Here is a 21907-nt window from a genome sequence, read left to right on the forward strand (position 1 = left end):
CGTGGCATTAAAATCAATTACACTTACACCTTTTGGGTGTATGTAATAGTTCACCACTTTCTCCAAGTGGAAAAAATTCTCTTCCAGAAATTAGCATTATTGCTATTTGAAAGTAAACATTTTAGTAATTTTGTTCAATTTTCTAATGTCTAATTCCTTAAAGTTTTTGTTTGTAATATAATGTAATTAATTGGCCTAATAAATCAAGCATATTCATTAAACGTCTGAAATGTGAAATTTCAACTTGCTACTTTTTTTTGTGTGTGTGTATTTTCTGAAAATTTTGAAAAAATACTTTAAAAAAAATATTTAACATTATATTTGTTTGGAATTTCATATTTAAATTTTGCCCCATTCTTGAATTGCTATATGCATTGCTTTACTGTTATTAATTTCTCTTATTTTCCCATTTAAAAAACTGGAAGCAAGTTGTGCATTTTCTGTAAAGTTTAAATATCTCTCTGGTTATAAAACAGGTTGATGTAATGATGGCTGTCTTAATACATATACTGAAAGACTTATGGTTTCAAAGACTGTACATTATATTTATACTGATAATTTTTATGTTTATATGAGACATAATGTAATATTTTTTTGTTTCATTAATTACGCTTGACATCAATCCAAATTTTTCTCTTAACTTGCTTTTTACAAATTGTGTATTAATAGCCACTGAGATCTTTTATATATTGCACAAGAAATTTCATTCTTATTCTTTTAAGTGAAATGCTTATTCACTGATTTATTTTTTCTTCCTCTCATAGAAGTGTTTTTTAAAGAGAATTGTATTATAATATATGAGGGATGTTTCATAAACCAGTTCAATTTCATCTATTGTTTCATAAATCTCCAGAGCAAATATTGCAGAGAGCTGTTTCATTTATATTTATATTTATTTGTGTTTTATATTGTGCTAGTACATTTACATTCCATTTCATGACACATTTATTAAAATATAAAAAATGTAGATTGTTTTTTTCTCTTTAAAATTATGAATAATTTTTGTGCTCTTAAGATTTTTGTTCTTATTTTAAATTTTTTAAAAACTTTTTATAGCTTTTTTTTGTCTTATATTTTATACAAATTTTAAAAGTCTTCACAAATTCAGAGAAATTGGTTTAGTTTGTATTATTTATTTATTTATTTTACTTCCTTTAATATCTATGTTTGATTGGTTAGTTTCTGTATACCATTATAAAAAAGACTGTTTCTTAAAGCATTAAACTTTTCATTTTGTCTGTTATTTGGTTTCATTTTGCAAATAAGTATTCTTCTCAGTACTTAGAACCATTTTTGCTTACATGGCATCAGTAGTAAAAAAAAAAAATACTTTTTAGGGAATTTTGGTGTATTTTATTTCTTAATAACATACAATATTGTGTTAGATGAAGCTGTTGTTTTGATTTCTTTTCTTTTTTGCATTTAAATGATAAATAGTGATAGAACTTCACAAACTTTTTTGTTTGTTTGTTTGTTAGAGCTTGGAGACTTGTAAAATTACCAACAGGAAATGTATACACACATATAATAGAAAAATATATTAGTTACATTCTTCCATACTTATTTCTTGCATATATGCAGCTGAATATTTAAAAAAAAAATTTAGAAATTTTTTTTTCATTTCAATCAATTATTTTAGGAAAAGTTGTAACAAATGATGTATAGTATTTGTAAATCATCTTAAAGTTAGTAAATTTCATGCGAAAATAGAATGCAATGAATTGCAATGTAGTTTTTTATATGATTTTTTAATTTTGATTCAGCACATTTCTTGCAAATTGTTTCATAATGTTTTTCGAGCAATTCAGTGTTCTCAAACATTGTGATTTATCGTAGGTGCTTTACAAATATTAAGGAACCAGGAATCGGTTGATGCAGACATGTCTGAAGCTGCAGAGGAGCAAGCTGGCCCTAGTGGTGGATCTACTTCTACTGAGAATTGTAAGCTTCTTAGTTCATTAATAAGTTTCAAATTCTTTCTGTTTACTGTATCTGCTTCATGATTCCTCATTTTCTGTTGCATAGTTTTATTTAATTTTACTGTTTGGTTTGTTATATATTTATGAGGTCTTTCTGACACTAAATATCACAATTTATTTAAAATGTAATTCTTGAAAAGTGAGCGCTTTATAAACTATCAAAAGTGTACCACAGACATCAAATTAGGCAAACTAAGTACTTGTATCTAAAGAAATCCTTTGACCACAGAATAGTAACGCCAGAGAAGTGTTATTATTATTATTCAAGCTCCTTCTTGCGATTTCCATTGAATGTAAATATGTTTTTGGGATCAAATAAAAAAAAATTGATAGTTTTATTCCATGTAAATCCTTGCCAGGATTGAAATTTGTGAAAAGGATTAGTTGAAAAGATTTCCTTTAATTGAATTTTTCTGCATAAAGGCAGACTACATTTTTTTTTTACCTGGTATCGAAATAGCATAACTTTAAATTATTCAATATTCTGTTATGTAAAATTTATTTGGGTTTATGATTTTTTTAGAAATATTAAATTTGCTTCAAAATTCCATGTCCAGTATTTGAAATAGGGTGGACAGGCGATCGGGGAAACCAGGAATCGTTGGGAATTCCGAAAGGTCGAGAAAAGTCAAGGAAATTTATTATAAAATTGGAAATTGAAAGCTGGCAATAAAGTGCATTTGAAGATTCATATATATCTGTTTTCTTTATAAGGAAAACAAAATTCCAAACATCCAAAATGTTTATGCAAATGAATGGATACTCCAAGATATAAAGGTAATTGTTATAAAGAACCAAGGATGAACTGCAGATATGATGGCATGGCAGTTGGAGCTGGCCTCCTTTTTAAAGACTCTTCAGAGCCTGTTCTATTTTTCAGTATGGTTTCTTTCATAAAAAAAAAAAATGATTTGGGCAAGCTAATGTTGGCATGAGTAAACAATTTAGTGCTGGAAGAATAATTATCCACTTCACATAATACAGAATTTATATCTTGATAAATAATTTCAACTGCTTTCTGTACCATTCTTATTTGTTCTTTTTGAGGATTAGCACTTTTTTGGACCATGATTTGGTTAAAACATTATAACTTATATTTCAAGAGCAGAGGAGGATTGGCTGTTTCACTTTGCTGGCATTCACAATCCAGTTTCTGAACAAGCTTATTCTTGATAGTTTTTTTTTTTTTTTTTAAATCAGGCATTTAGTCAATGCCATTTTGCAGTTTAAAAAAATAAATAAATTGGAAGTTATCTTAATTTTTAATGTAGGAAGAAATCTTGCCCTACATTGAACTATTTATTCGTCAGAAAGACTTATTCTACATTTTCCTCCGATAGTTTTGCAGAAAATTTGAAATACTTGCCATGAACTACAATCAAATCGATTGCCTCAGTGATGTGCAACATTCATCTACTCATTTGTTTTTTTATCATCTTCATCACAGTATCTTTGAACTCGATTATAAAAAACATTTTCAAAGAGTTTTCAGAATTTTCTCTTCTCTACTTCCCCCCCCTCTCTTCTCTTCTATAGCTTTGTCCCCTCACTCACTCCCTTCACTCATTAGCTCACTTCTATTTTTCAACTACTCCTGTATAAATCTATCTTGTTATTTTTTCATAGAAAAAATGAAGGTGATGTATCCCACCTACTTCACATTTTCGTTTTTTGCTCTTACATAATTCTAAAATGTGTTCTGGTGGCAGTGTTTAATTTATACTATTGCTTGTGTGTGTGTGTGTATGTGTGTGTGTGTGTGCGTGCGCGCGCACGCGCGTAAATTCGTGCATATATATCATTGTGATATTGAAATAATGTTTTAGTGTTAAATAGTTAAAATCCCATTTAGAAGCTGCATGGAAGCTATTTTGATATGGACCATATAATTTTGAGTTCAGTGCAGTGCATATTAGCTGAAGCTCCCTCTTCAAACTTCTTCTTATCACAGTGCTTTAGTTTTGCTGCATCAAAATATTTACATATGTATATAAAAAAAATATTTTTATTTGAAATCTTGGTAACTTATTTAACTGTATATGTTGCCTTTCTGAGGAAATACCAATTATTTTGAAAAATTGGAAAAATCACTCAATTTTAATAAGATCTAGTACTTATACTTGTGTAGTTAAATATATTAAGTGGTTACTCATTATACACAGAATTTTATGCTCTATGATCTTTTTGTAAGCCATCTTTAAGATTGAATATCTTCTTTTTATAATTTAGCAAAGAGAGAGAAAACACCTTATTTCATTTCACTCCCCCCCCCCGAAGTATTATTAGTTTCAAAGGTCACTTCTCAGTGAAGGGAAAATAAATAAGTTATTCTGAACCCTTACAGAAATTATTAAAGCAGTAGAACTTTAGCCATAGTTTTTCAGATTTAAAATTCCCAGTCAGTAACTTCTGGCTAGATAGCTAAGATAGCAATTTGATAACAAAAGGTAAAGGGTACCCACAACAGATGAACAAATCACTATTATGAATGGAATTATGAAAGTGAACTGTTGAAGAATTATTACTGAGACTGCAGAGCTTTTTCAGCCTGAAAGGATTAAATATCTGCATGATTTGGGGAGATACAAGTGCCAAATCTTTGGAGTGCCAAGTAGTGGGTGCTCCATCATGATTATGTGTAAGCTCACATTTCCTCTTGATACCAAACCATCCACAAGTGGCTCATTTCCCTGATCTTCCCTTATGCTACTATTTCCTGATATGAAAAATCTGTGTCTGGAATTTCAAATTCTGAAAAAGTACATCAACAATTGCCTAGAGGGTGTGGAAAAGGAGGCTTGCAATCCTTGTTTACCTTTTGATATAAATAATGATGAAATTAGATAGTTGCATTGAAAAAGTTCAGAAGAAATGCAAAATATACAGATTCTATTTGTATTCATTCTTCAATAATGAAATAAATTTTTTAAGTTTTTGAGCATAATAGTAAATAATGACTTGTGGGCATGTTTTTTTTTTTTTTTTTTTTTTTTTTTTTTTTTTTCCCATTGATTGAAATGTGACCCTAGGATTCATTATAAATATTGTCTTGATTAGAAGTGTCATCTCACTTATTTTATTGAAACAGTTTACAAAACCCTGGTATTTCTTACCCTAGAACATAAGCTGCTCTGATTTGTATAGAAATAATGAAAAATTTATAAGATTTATATTCACTTTCAAAAATGTAGTTTCTAATTACAATAACTCAAAAAGGCACTAGTGCAATAATTTATTTCTGTGAATCTTTTCATTTAAATATAACTAAGCATTTTCAAACTGTTAATATATCTCTGTAAGGTTTCTTCTTTCTAATTTGGACTAAAAATAGGAGAAGAAACTCTCCATTTTGCCTAAATTTCATGTTGTTTGTATTTGTAATGTTCAGCCTACAGGATCTGAATTCGTTGAAAGAATTTTACATCCTCCTTTAAAAATTAAGATAAATAAAGACATTTAAAATGTTCTTCATTGTGTAATTATGGAACTCGTTTTATTATGGAACATACAATCCTCTTTTAATCTTAAATAGCATTAATGAAGTCTGAATGATCCCCTCCATCTTTGTAAACATACCATTCATTTTTTTTTAAATGAATTAGAAAAATTTCTGGATGAATGTTTTGTCAGTTATTTTTGGAACTTTTTTGTCAGATGTTTAGTCAATTGGAATTTTCCTCAAACTTCATTTTGAAGTTGAAAAGAATAATATTGTTATGGATTTACTCTTCCATCAGGGTTCTTTTTGATTTGTTAGTCGATGAAATGAACAGTCCTTTAGTGACAGACGACGACTTTTATTAACACGGAGACGACAAATATACAGCCGCGACGAACACAGGAAACACACATCAGCATACTACAACAAATAGTAGTCTACAGGTAGTAATCGGTAGCAGTAGCAACCACAGCATACAAAGCGACCAGGCAGAATTCAGTAGAAGGAAAGAATTTACTTAGCTTCACTCTACGGCCTCTCTAACATCTGCAAATCTCCACTGTCTCCTCACTTTTAGTTGTATCCAACTGTCGACACACTACTACACAACTGGCTACTCCACAAACGACACGATGCTGTTTCTACAATAAACGCCAGGACTCGGCACACAGCCCCGTTCAGCAATCGCTTGAGCTTTACACAACGCTTGTTCTTCGCTGGACTCGACTGCAGCTTGAGACTGTCGGACTTTTATTGTTCCCGGGAGGCTGGTCGAGAAGGTTCTGGACCAATCAGGCGTATCTCAGTTCCTATTGGCAGTATTGCTGAAATTCTGGAAGTTTCCAGTGATATCTATTTTGTCGCCAATCTCTTAGATCATTGACTCGGCGCCCGATCAACACCCAACAGAGCTGATCGTAAAACGGTCTTTCTAGTAATTGAACTATTCGTGCTGGGAAGCAATATTCCAGGGTTGTTACAATATCGTCATGACATTATTATTAAGAAATTTATGCTTAAAAAATGGCTGTTTAAGAAATTGACTATTTGTTTTATCAATTATAAACACTATCTGAAATTAGGAGGATTGAAATGTGAATTAACAACACCATTCTGTGTTACAAATGGTCATTAAATGGCAATGCTTAGGTGTGCATAGAATGGCAGTAGTAGTATTAATTTAAAAAAAATCTTACATGTGCTTTTGTATTTCAAGAATATGCTTCAGCTAATTTGCATCATATGAACAATTAAATGTCCTCAACAGCTTTCTGATTGGTCAGCTTTGTTTTCATGCTTTTCTTCTATAGGAAATACAAGTTAATAATAATTTTACCCTTCTCTTTATAGATATTTTTTTTTGTATCTTTAGTTATAAACTTATACATTATTTATATTTGTGCTGTATAGATGCATGGAAATTCCTGTTGGTTCTGAAATATTTGAGTATTTTATAAATTTTCAGTGTATAATGCTGGAAGTGGAGCGGTCAATCAAGTTTTTTTTCAAGGTATTATTCCCAGTTCCAGCCCAGAAAATGAAAACTCTCAACAAGGTAAAAGAAAATAATATTTAATACTATCTTAATGTGTTTTAGATTGCATACTTTAAGAATTATTTCGAACAGTGCAACTATATCTGCCCATCAGAAATACTTTTAAATAATAATAGCCTGTAAGAATATAATAATTTTAAAAACTTGCATGCAATTCTATTAATTTAAATAAGGAACAAAAATATGGGTTTTGAATTATTTTAATAAAAATATATATTATAATTGAGTTTTTTTTCTTCTTCCTTGAATAGTTATTTAGGAGTAATTATTTTTATATTTTTAGTGATGATTATTTATTTTTCTGTGTATTGTTGCCATGTTGCTTATATCGTCCTTACTTCGGAAATCATTGTAAGGATTCAGTTTGAGAATGTTATGTATGTCAAACACTGATATTATACGAACATATTTAAAATTATAGTATTTATAACTTTAAATATTATGTAACCAACATACTTTTTATTATAATGTTGGATAAATATTGGTAAGCAAGTATAAATAAAGCAATTAAACTCCAGAATTACTCGTCGTAATTCGTGGAGTTAAATAGTCTGTGGTATGAATTCCTGAATATTTCGATATAAACCAAGATATTATGTGTAAAATACTTATAAAAAAGAACAAATAATTTATAGAAGCAATTGAATATATTCAGAAAGTGAATTTTACAACAAAAGAAGAATAAGTTTGTTTTAAAAGACAGATAATTGCAAATGCAAAAGTTACCAAACAAAAAAATGCATTTAATTTTTAGAAATAAACGTTCAAAATTGTATGTATTTTTACACTAAAACTAAATACTGTAGCCAGATATCACAAATGAATGAGCACACAATTCCTCTTACTGTCATAGCAACAACTTTAGGTTTGTAGTGTCATAAATACCAATTCGCCACATGACTTTCCTCTGTTAAACTCATTGATGGTAGAATAATGTGCCTCCTTCGTCTTTTGACAGAATTGTTTTGAATCAATCCTTTCTATTGGGATGTTGAATAAGTTCTCGCTTTTTTTGTGTTTGAAAATTAGTGCTTTATTTAAATAAAAATCATTAAAAAACATGTTACTGAAAGTATTGTCCATCGTTAGCCACTACTTTCCCTCATCTTTCTGGCAGCATTTGAATTCCACGTCGTAAAAACGACATCTTTTGAAGCTATCCAAGAGTCGAAACAATTGTTGGCATCTTCATAAGAACGGAAGTGCTGCTCAGCCAGGCCATGTGTCATCGACCGGAACAAGTGGTAGTCGGAAGGGGCAATATCCGTTGAATACGCGGGTGGGGTAGAACTTCCCACTTAAACGTTTCCAAGTAGGTTTTTACCGGTTTTACAACATGTAGCCAAGCGTTGTCATGCTGCAAAATGACCTTGTTGTGTCTCTGTTCGTATAGCGGCCGTTTTTCCTTCAATGCTCGGCTTAATCGCTCCAGTTGTAATCTAGCGATCTCCCTTGATGGTTTGAACAACTCATAATAAACTGTACCCAACTGATCCCACCAAATGCAGAGCAGAAGCTTGGAACCATGGATACTCGGCTTTTTTGAAGATGTTGATGCATGGTCCTGTTTACCCCACGATTTTTCATCGCCAGTTACAAACGATGCAAAAATCCTTTGCTTTTCTGCCGTTGAAGAAGTTGTTTACACGTGAAAACACGCCGTTCGTTGTCTCTCGGGTTCAACTCGTATAACAACCAATGACCTTGCTTTGAATCATTCCTAATGCTTTCAAACGTTTCAAAACTGTTGTGTGATCAACTTCTAATGATTCTGCAAGAACTTCTTTGGTGTGTCAGAGTATACTTTATCTTCAAGATCAAAATCATTATTTTCAAAGCGTCTAAGCCAATCTCTACAAGTTGTTTCAACTAGAGCATGGTCGCCATAAGTCTCAACAAGAATTCTGTGAGCATCAACTGCAGATTTTTTTTAATAAAATAGCGCAGTAAAATTCCCTGCAAATACCTTTTTTTTTAGGACGAAATTTGACATATTTAACGCAATGAAAAATAAAGTTGTTTGCACTTCCGCGAAATAACATACACGAATTTCAAGCTTGCTGATAGTACTTGTAAATAGATATGTCATTATCATAAACTAACGCAATCAATTCCGGTAACGCCATTTGTTGGAAAACAGCGAGAACTTATTTCAACATCGCAATAAAATTGGATTTTTTTTTTCTGTTAAAATAAATTTCACATAGTTATTTGAAATCCCGTTGTTTGTTATTTTGGAAATCACTTCTATTGTGGCTCTTTTCACTACTAATTTTATATTTAGCAATTTAAAAAATATATGTTTTATTTACCAAATCAATACCTTGAAATAAATGCTGTAACAGCAGTTGCATGATCAAATAATCTATTATAATCGCCATTTAATGCCGTAACTTTTACCTTTATCATCACTTTCCATGGGGATTCTTCTCAGAGTAAGTTAGCTTTATCATCAATACCCATATTAGTTGACTAACTTGTCTGTATTTTATTTTAAAAATTGGGCCTATCCAAATGGGTATAAATATTTCCTTCTTTACTGTGTAAAGAGTTAGCCTCATTAATCTAATTTTTAACTTCTTTTCTTTTGTATTTAATGTGCCAATATTTCTTCATCGTGTATCCATTAAAGATAGACAATTCTTTGCTAAATTATGGAAATCTTATTTTGTTTCTCACACATATGGTAAATTTAAATTGGACCTTTTACAAGCACACTACATATCCATTACACATTTACAGGCAGAAACATCCAAGATTTTTTTTATTTTTAAAGTCTGGTTTCTTGTCTCAATTGTAACATTATAATGTATTATAGAAGGTATTGAGTCATGTAAAAGGAAACTGTAGGCAGAATCAGCCACCTCTAGAAAATAGTTTGAATGAAAAAAATTGTAGGCCTCAAAATATTTTCTTTCAAAGACAATAGTAAAAGAATTCAAAATCAAAATTAAACATATCTGAAAAAAATTGCATTTAAAGTGATTGTTTCTTGGATGGCATTCTTAGAATTGGACATGTAACTTTGAAGTACCTGTGACACATTGTAATTTTAGGAAAAATTACCATTTATTGAGTTTTGATGTCATAATTATTTTTATTTAGTGTACTTTTCTATAAGTAGTTCAATTGTAACTGATATGGACATTTATGTTTCCTTTCCATCCATCTACTGATCTCTGTTGTCGTGCCAATAAATTATTCTTTATATTTCTCAATGGAAGTTTGCAAATTACTTCAGCAGTAATTTGAATATAGGATGAAAAATAAAAGGAAAATTTCTCATCAGTTACTTTCTTTTAGCTTCACAGAACCTATGTTTTTAGTCCTTAGTTAGCAATGATTTAAATTATCTTTTCTCTCTTTAAACCAAATATAGTCCAGTATATAGTGCAGAGGTTCCCAAACTTTTTTTTTCTCGTGAACCACTTTCAAAGTTTTACTATTTTCGGTAGACCCCCTGCTGCTACATTTCTACTGTATTCCCAAAACTCCTAAAAAATATCACCCTAAATTGGAGGTGTTAAGAAGAAAAAAAAAAGTAGCACATTTTCTTGTGTCCTATTTATTAAAATAATACTTGTGGTTATACAAAATTATAAACATTTATTATTACAAAAAATCAACAATGAACTCTGAAATGTAAATCAACAATAAAAAATAGTCATACTTTTAATGAGACGAATGTACTTGATGAATTGACAGCAAATTATCAATATTTGGCTTCAGTTTTGTAAGAAGTAATCTCAAATCTCCTCGTTCTGTGATGTTCAACTTGCTCCTTTTTTTGTTAACAGGTTGGTAACGGCATTAAAACTTCTTTCGACAAGATATGACGAAGGAAACCCTATCAAAATTTTTCTCGCAATTTCCCACAGCCCAGGATATTTTTCGGGGATTTCTGCCTGCAGCCAAAATGTTTGATAGCTTTTTTTTAAATTTCACCTTCAGTTCCTCGTTGGTGCTGAGCTCAAGTAGTTCCTCTTGTAATACTACATTCGCCTCTTCCGTTTCATCAAATGGGGTTGTGATCCATGGTGGTATTTCCATCGTCAGAATATCTTCAAATCTATTTTTGAAGTCATCATGCAGGGTATTTAAATGTTGAGCGTATGTCTGAATATCCTCATCAAGACATTCTATCTGTGACAAATGCGGAAACTGGGAGGATTCGCGCCGTCTAATATTTTGTTCATTAATTTCAATTTACCAAGAAAAGCCGAAATTACACCCTTTGTTTTTATTAAATTAAGGCTGTCCCCTTGTAACTGCAAGTTAACGTCATTGAATTTTATCTATTATATATTGTTCTATTCAATTCTGTGCTTGAACTGAGTCTCGAATATTTTTGAGTACCTACCTAGTGAATGATGCTACCTGCCTACGTTGATGGGTAAATCCAAGCCAAAATTTTTGTTCTTTATTATGAAAACCAGAAAATTTTTCGTGGACCCCCACTTACAACTTGTGAACCCCTGTTTTCTTTTCACGTCTTCGTGGACCCCCGTATGGTTTCCTATGGACCCTAGGGGGTCCACCTGGACCACTTTGGGAACCTATGATATAGAGTATGATCATTTATATTTTTTGGAATTTAATGATTAATTTATTCATTGCATTGAATGTACTTGAGTGGCCTTTATTCCCTTTCTTGACGACTATGTCAAGACACATTCCCTTTTCCTTCTATCTGGTAAGGCAAGTGTCGTGGGACACTCTTGATTTCATAAACCATACATTAAAAAAAGGAATTCTGTACAGATGAAAATTTGTTAGAAAGTAAGCCATTTATGGTGAAACAGCCAATATGGATGTTAATGTCTGTACACATTTTCTTTTCACCATATAAGGTTTAGAGATAAATATCTTGTTTCAGTGTCTGAGGTTTTTAATGCTATTTGTTACTCAGATGTTTTCAAATTATTGAATTAAAAAAAAACATTATTTATTTTGTAGATGCTGAAGAAATGATGCAAGTTGAAAGGCCACTACACTATTTGTTATCTGATGTAAGTTTCATTTCTTTAGAATTTGTACTTTTGAATATATCTGAAGTAGGGATACAATTAATATTTATTATTTAGCTCCTTTTGCTGAGTATGTGGTCTGGTCGAATAAAAGCTGAATATTAATTTCTTTTAATGTGTTTAATTGAAATTTTTACAGAATTCCACTTCACTATATTTATTAGCAAGAAAGTCTTCTAACATATACTCAGTTTTAAATTGCATAATACGAATATATATTTAATATTATTGCATGACATTTATCATTGTGAAACCTGGAATTATTATGCAGGAATAGTAATTTTTGCAGGAAAAAACCCATTCCTTTAGGTTTCATATATATTAACAGTTTAAAAAATAAACGATTGATATATATTATACTTTAAAGAGTTCAAAGATATTTTGATACTTATTTTCAAGTGTTGGAAATTTTTCTGTATTTTTTTAGCCTCTGACAATTAAATGGATTTTTCACTCTATATTATATGAGCTAATAGGTGCTCTTTATCGCAGTAGAAATTTAAGTTCTCGTGGTTTTGTTTTATCCACAAAATTTTAATAATTATTACTGAGATTTAAAAATAAATCAATATTGGAAGCTGTTTGTTAACTGCAGAACTGATGCTCATAGCTTCTATAAATGAAATGAACTATCTTTTAATGTTTGCCTCCTCAACATTAAATTTAACTGTGGTTTTTAAACTAATTTGAATCGTGTATCTAAGGCTGTTGTAATCACATAATTCTCTTGATTTTCATGTGATGTAAATTTTTTTCTGAATTTTTTATAAGAGCATCTATTACTGTTACCACTCCCAAAGAAGTTATCTCCTCACTGTAGAGGTAGAAGTTTTATCCATCATTATAATCGGAGGAATTCGTGGAGCTAACTTTTTTTATTATTTCTTCAAAAGCTTTAAAAAATCAAAAAGCATTTCCATGAGCGTCCATTTATTTTCGTTAAATCATTTTCATCCTTATATTCCCCACGCTTAAGGTGCATCTTGGATCTTTTTTTTCTCTTGAATGTCAAGTTTTTAATTTGGATATCTTGAAATCTAGGACAAACTATTAATAAATAAATGAAATGGCAAATAATTATTCGAACTGTTGAATGTATAGTTCTTTTTGAAAAAAATATATTTGCAACTATTAAACGAAGAAAATTTAGAGAACACCAGTCTGGTTTTACCATTTCTCAGAACAAGATGATTTTATTCAAATTCTATTCAGTGTGAAATTTCTTCAGGTTATCACAATACTTTCTGTTGTATGAGAGCTAGATAAATATTTTTCATTCACAGCATCATATTGAATCAAATCAATGCTTATCTATTGTCTTGTTATGCTTATAAAGCTGTGATTATCCACGAAACTTGAAATTCTGAAGAGAGGAAAATCGACTGTGGCGTTGCTAATAAAGATAAAATAGTCTTGCAATTTTCGTGCATGATTGACAAAGCAGTACCTTGCAGATAATATATGCATTGAATTTTATATCCTAATTCCTTTTCATTCTTTTATATGACAAAGACTACATCTTCTACAAACATATATATATATATATATATATATATATTGATTATCAATAGTAATCACCTTCTGTAATTTTATGCCGCCTCATTGTTTTGTAATTATACTTCAAAGTTTCATTTCTCCTCTTTCCTCGAATTCCTTTTAAAATTTCCTTCCCCTACCCTTCCTAAAAGCTGTAAGCCATAGTTCGTAACTTGTCCTCAATGAAGCATTCTTAGGATCTAAGGTGTTTTCTTCATTTATTTAATTGTAATGCTTTGGATATTTTTTATATGATTCATCAATGCAGTTTTAATTCTTTTCCCCGTACCCATCTCTTCACATTATACACTTACACAGTTTAGACTTAGCTTTTGTTTTATCATTTACTTGAAACTCAGAATTCAAATTATGTAAAAACTCATATAATTGACTTCTTTTTTTATTACATGTCGAAAACATGTAACATCTGAAGTTACTTTTCCACGTGCAGTTGCAAAGATTATCTATTTCTTAACAGAATGAAAATAATTTCGCAGTAAGGCTTTTCATTTCTACAGATTAGTTTGGAAGCCATAAACATCTCACAGTAAAGTTTATTTTATCAAAGTCACTTATAAAGATATATTTTTGGAAGTATCTCATGAATCAAGGGGGTAGATGACTTTTATCTAGGGCATACTAAAATGTTTAAAGGACAGAGAAAAGTCAAAATGGGTTATAAATAGAATTCAAGACTAATGCGTTTTAAAAGAGGTAAAATACTGATTTAAAAAAAATATATCCATATAAAAATTAAAAAGAATTGCTTAAATACATAAGCTAAAGTTTATGAATAAAATTATGCCCTTAGATTTTGTTTGGATTTGTGAAAGCCATGTTGTCTCTTTAATGCATTAAGATATTTAAATTATTATGAATAATATATCAAAGTTTTATTGAAATATACAAATAATAAAACATCAAAGGAATTTATCTTAATTTTGCATTTGAAATTCGAGAAATATTTTATTTACAATCAAAGAGAATAAAAATTAGATATTCGCCGAAATAACTGTTTGATACATTACTAATTCCTGCATTGTTTAATGTATTAATTTGTTTTATTTTTTTATATAAATCAATAATTTGTGCTTTTTTAGGATATTGAACCTTCAGATCCTGGCGATGAAGATTACGTTGAGGCTGAGGAAATCTCGTAAGTTAGAAAATAGCATTATATAAACTGCTTACTTTTCAATTGAATTAATAACTTGAAATGAAAGTAGACAGTTTACGTTTTGTCTACTGATCATTGTAATCATTTATATGCAATGTGTATTGGTCCCAAATAAATATTCATTTACATGGCATTGTTTTGTAATATGTGCAAAAGTTTGTAAAAAAGTGCATGGTATCCGAAAAGTATGGTTACTCTTTCAAAAATGAATTAAAACTATACCAAAGATTTTCACTTACGATTTTTTTTATGCCACATAAAGAAAAGATTAAAATTTCTTTTTAAAGAAATGTAGTCTAGGTGGCGTTACATCCTCGTTTTGTTTGAAAATTTTGTACAATATGTAATATTTTTAGAACAGGCAACGTTTCAAATATCGTGTATTAATAACTGACACAATACTCGAATATGGGAATTAGAAAATCCTTCTGCTGTACTGGAGAGAGTAAGAGACAGCCCCAAAGTAAACATGTGGTGTTGTTTACTGCACGATCGAATTATTTGCAATCTAATATCATTTTCCAACAGGACCACAGTGGAATTAGGAAGAACGGAAGATTTTAGATGGAAAATTACTAGGGCGATGGATTGGAAGAGAAGGTCCAATACCGTGCCACATAGGTCTGCTTACCTTTGGACTTTTTCCGGGGACATTCGTTGACCTATAGATTCGTTGTGTGGTGCGCGACTAATGGTGTGCACATTAATATCGTGAAATAAAACATTGCTTAAGAACTTTGATATTGTCTTTATGGAACATATAAAACCGTAAGTGAATATTTTTGTTTAGTTTTTGAACATAACCATACTTTTCGAACACCATGTATATTTTATTTGTCAGTGAAATCATTGTTTTGAAATTTTTTTCAAACCTGCAACATCCTTTCCATTTACTAATTAATATATTTTACAAACATAATAATGGTTACCCCTCCCCCTTGTTGTGTATTTAAGGAGTATTCACAAAAGCGGTATTTCACACATAATTTGATTGTTGTGCTATTCTGTCAAATTACTCATTTTCAAAGCCCCAATGTTTTGATTTTAATTATTAAGTAATTTGTCTATGTAGAGAGTGTTTACTTGAATACTGTATTTCTTGACAATAATGAAAAATCCTTTATCAGTTCCTTCTATAATTTATAATATAAAGCAAAATAATTTATTATTTTTGAATTAAAATCATCTCTGTAAGATTGAAAAAAAACACCAGCTATTTAATGTTGAATTGTTGCTTCTTGCTTCGGTGTGATGGATTTTGATTCAAAGCTATTTATTCCCAATAATAAATAATCATATAACACGTTTATTTGATTTTTACAAATTTAGTAGTGCAAGTGAAGAAAGTGCTGAAAGCGAAGAAGAAGAAACCAACATTTCTCCTGAAGAGTTTTTCAATCAAGAGGTATATTTCTTTATTGTCACATTTTTAATGGTATGCTAATATTTAATTTCATTCTTTGTAAAAATAATCAAATAACATTTAGTAACTATGTCTTAACTTTTTTTAAAAAATATAGCATGCTTACAAAACAAAGAATATTGTCGTCCATACTATGTAGAATTATGAATGGCAAACTTTCAGTTTCTTCCATTTTTTTGAACAAATTAATGATAATTTTAAGTTTCTATGTTTATTTTCAATCGTTTATCAATTTTAAAATATTTTTTAATGGATATAGAAATATCAGTTGCTAAGTAAACTATTATAATATTAATGTTTTTCCTGTGAAATTGTATTTAGTTTATTCATATTTTAATAAAATTCTGAATAAATCTGAAATGGGTATGAAGTGTATGTGTTCGAAAAATATTTTAGCAATGATCTTCTAATTATAAAGGTTGTTTCCAGAAATTTGATTTTAAATTTTGTAGAGGATATTTGTGTTTTCCTAATTGAATTATTGGTAATCTGATTTGTTAAAAAGTATTTGAAGTATTAATTTCTGCTAATGTTATATAAAAGTTGAGTTAACTAGACATGCTGTCAAAGAAGTAGACTTAGCACTGTGCTTACAGACTTTTCATTTTGTTAATATGTAATTCTAACATAAAATAACAAAAGTATTAGATACAATTTATATTTCTTTAGTGAGTTAATATAATTTCGTTTATCAGATATAATTGTATCTTATGTAGGTATTGCTGTTGTTTATCTACAAAATCTTAGATGATTCGCTTCCACTGTTATCTGACCCTACAAGATCCATATTTATTGAAACCCTAACTCTAATATTACTTTCCGTTATTTTGAAACATGAATATATCCTAGACGAACTCATGTTCAAGATTAATTGTTTGAATTCCGAAGCACTGGAAATATTTTTGCGGCTATCAACAAATTACAGAGCAAGGTATATTGCCAAGATATATATGCTCATTGTAGATTGCATATAAACTACAAAGTCTGTATATACGCCTATGGTATTTAAACAGTTAATTCTATGTGGAAGTTGTTTTTTTAATTATTGATAATATTTACATTATTTTAAACTATTGGATAAAATCTATAATGTAGGTCATGGGAGAAATATGTGAATTCGTTTTTTCTTTCAGTGTTGTATTTGGTGCGAGTTTTCTGTAATGTAGTAATAATTTCCTGATTATTTCTACAATACTTAGTATTCTATCATAGAAAACATTTAAAAAGATAGAATAATTTTAAATATACTTTGATGTCACCATTAAATTAAATATTTTTAAACGGGGTTGGGGGGGTAACTGTTCCCCTGCTTCTCATTTTCAGCTGTATTCTATTAAAACATAGATAGTTTTTTAATGATAATAAAAAAATCTTTGCTCGTATTTATTTACTTCATTTTGTGCTCAAAGACTACTTAATTTTACACTATAGTAAAAGCTACTGATTGAATCATTTATCTTTGTCAAATTGTCCAAAAATTACTTTTACATATTTTGAAAGTAACTTTATTAACAGAATTTTGTACTGAAGACCAATATTCTATATTCTGTGATAATCTATTTTTAAAGTAAAGTTTTGTAACTTCTATGAGGTTCATTCTATCTTCCCCACATGAAATTATGTGATTCAAAATTTCATTGCATTTAAAGAGAAATTTCAATTATGCTTCAGAAATTAAAAAAAAAAATAATAATAAAAATAAAAATTAATCTAATTTGTTACTCCTTCCATCTGCCTGAATTAATCTGCCTTGCCCTATATCAGCACTTAATTGTTTTTCTTCCCTTTCTAATTCAGTCACTCCATATGTGATTTTTGTTCTGATTATTAGTAAGGGAAATCAAGGATAGTATTATAAATCATTGTGTACAATTGAGACAAACTACAGACAACATATGTTGTTATTGTTGCTTATCCCCCTTGGATTGAACTCCAGTTCAAACCAAAAGATCGAGGAAAGAGGGATTCAGTAGCATCTGAGTTAAGGACCCCTGAGTACCCGAGGACAGAAGTCTGGCTTTAGCTCATATGAAGATGACACTCACACACTCGCTTTCACAACCCCTTTTATAGAGGGGCTCTTTCACACACAGATAGAACATAGGATAAAGAACAATCACGCTCGAACCCGGGACGCCCAGATCACAAGGAAGATGCGCTACTTCTAGGTCTGGATGCCGGCACAGACAATATCTTCTCATTACTGGAAAAGGGAAGGAAGCTCTTTCCTTCTGTTTCTTTAAAATGTTGCAAGAATTATTTGAGATTCCCTTTAACATTTTTCACACTTATTGAAAAAAGGCTCCATCCTTCTAATTCTTAATAATAGGATATGTGTTCCTTGTTACATTGAGAATATTTAAATATTTTAAAAGTAGATAAAAATGATTAAAAATTGAAGATCATTTCATATACAATCTTGAGTGTCATAATTTTCCTTTGGTTTAAAATAACATGATGAATATTTCTTATAAATAGTTTAATATATATTGAAGGAATTATTATTTTTATTTATTTTATGTTGAGAGCATTGAAAACGTCCTTTGATAGAGTATGAAATTAAAAATATATAAAAGGGGAATGTTTGAATGTTTCTTATCAACTAGAATCTTTAATTTGTATACTGTATTTTGCAAAATATATTTTTTCAAAATTTTAACAAAACTATTAAATTTTCCAAATTTAATTAGAGCAGGCTTCATTTTTTAATTTTATTTGTTTTAGCCTGGCTTCCTAAGTGGATCAACGGCCACAGTTGCTGTCATACGGCAAAATAGAATATATGTTGCCAATGCTGGAGACTCCAGATGTGTTTTGTCTCGTAAAGGTCGTGCTGTAGATTTATCTTTGGATCATAAACCAGATGATCCGGAAGAGCGAGCTCGTATTATTGGTGCTGGAGGATCAATTTCTGAGGATGGGCGTGTTAATGGTTGTTTGAATCTTTCCCGTGCTTTTGGTGAGTGTTGAACTTGAGAACTGAGTGATCTTATTTATTTTATCTCATTTAACATTTTTAAATGAGTCATTTCTTGTCTGTCATATTCATATCTATTATAGCTCAAATCAATGAGATACTTCGATGGAGTATCTAGAATCGGTTAGCTTGATACAGTTACATAATAATTGAGACGAAACAAAAACACTTTCATAAAAAAAATAATTACAAAATTTTATCTGATGGTGAGCAGTTCGATCTTGAATAATCAGAATTTCGGAAGGTCAGTAAAAGTCAAGGAAATTTGTTCTAAAACTGGAGTTTTTTTAGTTTTTATTTTGATAGTTGTCAGACTCGGCAATTCTGTATCCCTCTCCCAACTTTCAGAAGTCGGATGAAACATCGTTGGCATTCATGAAAATCAGTCAGAAAGGGAGGTATTTTGCTCATGCGCTGGCTTGAGGGATGTTTACATTTAAATTTCTGAGATAATAAAATTCCAGTTATGTTGGGCTGTATGCGCCATATTTGACAAGTACAGATGTCATGCATCCACTTTGCAATGGTTTCTGCTTCAAATTGCGCTTTTTTTTATATTATCTAACCTGTTCATTATTTCCCTTTTATTTTCTTTATATGTATGCTTATCTAAATATTATTTACTCCTTCATCATGTTTTGCATAATTTATGGTATTACCATAATAATTTGAGAGTATTATATTTTGTTAATTCATCGCTTTTTGTTATTGCGATAGAGGTTCCGTTTAACATTCGTGCTGCTAATCAAAGCAATTTAGGAACAGTAAAGTTGGTTATAGTGACATTCCGAACTGCAACGGAAACGCTTTATTAATCACCACATCTTATATATATATATTAAAATCTAACTTTAATTAATTTCCATTAATTTAAATTCAATTCAGCACATATCAACTTCATTCTAAAATATTCTCTTATTTCCTGATCCCATTCCACTTTTTCTACTTAATTAATTCAACACGAATTCTAAAATTGTTGAATCGGCTGAAAGCTGTCAAGTTCCCACACTCCAATTGAAGGGATAAAAACTGTCCAGTCAAACACATTCTTTTTAAAAGATCCATGTGTTTCCCATATCAAAATCGACACGTGTGAGAAATCTATATCAAAGTCTCATTGTATATAAGCACTGGGAAGGATTCTCTCCATCACTTTTAGCTTTTCCTCGTTTCGTTCTGTGTTGTGCTCGTCGCTTCTGCTTGTGCCAAAAGTCATGCCTCCCGGGATGGAAATAAAACGAAGTTAAAAATTCAAAGTAACTTTTCCGTTTCGGTCACGACTATGCTTCAAAAAATGGTTTTATATATATATAATATATATACATACATAAACACATAATTTTATTCCGCCCCGGGAGGCATAATCTATGTTACAAGCAAGAAGCGACAAGGTACATCTATCTACATCACAACACATGAGCGGAAAGAGAAAAGAGCGAACAAAATATTTATCCCCATGATTATATACTGCGAGATTCTGTTAAGGATTTCTTTACACGTATCGGTTTAGATAAGGAAATTATAGGGATCTTTTAAAAGACTTTTTGTTTAGATCGACTAATTTTGATCGCTTCACTGGGAGTGTGGGAACATCGATTTCAGCAATTTTACAGAGCTTCTGTTGCATTAATTAAATAAAAACGGTGGAGTTGGATCAGGAAATAAGAGAATATTTTAGAATGAAGTTAATATGGGCTAAAATAAGATAAAAATTAGGATTTAATTTAGATTTAAAGATGCCATTACTCATATATATATACACACATACATATACATTTTTTCCGATTTTTTACCCGTCTTTCCAGGACTTTATGTTATCGGCGTAATTAGCAAAAAAAGTTCTGCTTTTGCATTCTGTGAAAGAGACACAATAACTAAGGCCCAACTCCCATCACTATTATGATTTTCAGTCTTAATTGCTAATTCATTGTCGTTTTTATTCAAAAGAAGGGGAAAGTATCGATTTTCTTTTTTCAACGTCAAGTCGATCATACAATGTGTTACGAAAGTACAAATCTTGTGTTATTAATATTCAAAGTTATTTTGATGTAAAATATTGACCCAGTAGTATAATCCAGAACTAATGTAAAAGGAATATTATTTTGTTGGCAACTAAGTAATTGCGGATTTCACTCATAGATGGCTTCAGTTGAATTTTTAGGTTTGAGGACGTAGTACAAATGTAAAACACATTTTGTTATTTGATAGTTGGCAATTCAGCTGTCAATCAGTAAAAAAAGTTTTTTGATCGGTTGCGTAGTTTTCGTTTGGCGTTCGTTGAAAAATGGAAAATCAAAAGGAACATTTTCGTCATATTTTGCTTTTTTATTTCCGCAAAGGGAAAAACGCATCGCAAGCTCATAAAAAGTTATGTGCTGTTTATGGTGACGAAGCCTTAAAAGAACGGCAGTGTCAAAATTGGTTTGCCAAATTTCCTTCTGGTGATTTTTCACTCAAAGATGAAAAACGCTCTGGTCGTCCAGTTGAAGTTGATGACGACCTAATCAAAGCAATAATCGATTTGGATCGTCACAGTACAACACGTGAGATTGCAGAGAAGCTTCATGTATCACATACATGCGTTGAAAATCACTTAAAACAACTTGACTATGTTCAAAAACTCGATACATGGGTTCCTCACGAACTGAAAGAAACGCATTTAACACAACGCATTAACAGCTGCGATTTGCTAAAGAAACGTAATGAAAATGATCCATTTTTAAAACGACTGATAACTGGCAATGAAAAATGGGTGTTTACAACAATATCAAGCGGAAAAGATCGTGGAGCAGGC

General features: G+C 30.4%; 1 protein-coding gene across 1 annotated transcript in view; it reads left to right on the top strand.

Moving 5' to 3' along the window:
• Nucleotides 1–21907, top strand: part of LOC129959020 (protein phosphatase ppm-1.G-like) — a 42564-nt gene that overhangs the window by 13137 nt on the left and 7520 nt on the right. Inside the window, exons 4-9 of the mRNA XM_056071791.1 lie at nt 1837–1941; nt 6884–6973; nt 11930–11982; nt 14637–14692; nt 16043–16118; nt 18861–19095. Of these exons, the coding sequence (XP_055927766.1) occupies nt 1837–1941; nt 6884–6973; nt 11930–11982; nt 14637–14692; nt 16043–16118; nt 18861–19095 (615 nt within the window). The remainder of the gene's footprint in view (nt 1–1836; nt 1942–6883; nt 6974–11929; nt 11983–14636; nt 14693–16042; nt 16119–18860; nt 19096–21907) is intronic.

The sequence above is a fragment of the Argiope bruennichi genome, chromosome X1 (assembly GCF_947563725.1).
Source record: "Argiope bruennichi chromosome X1, qqArgBrue1.1, whole genome shotgun sequence".
Taxonomy (NCBI): Eukaryota; Metazoa; Arthropoda; class Arachnida; order Araneae; family Araneidae; genus Argiope; species Argiope bruennichi.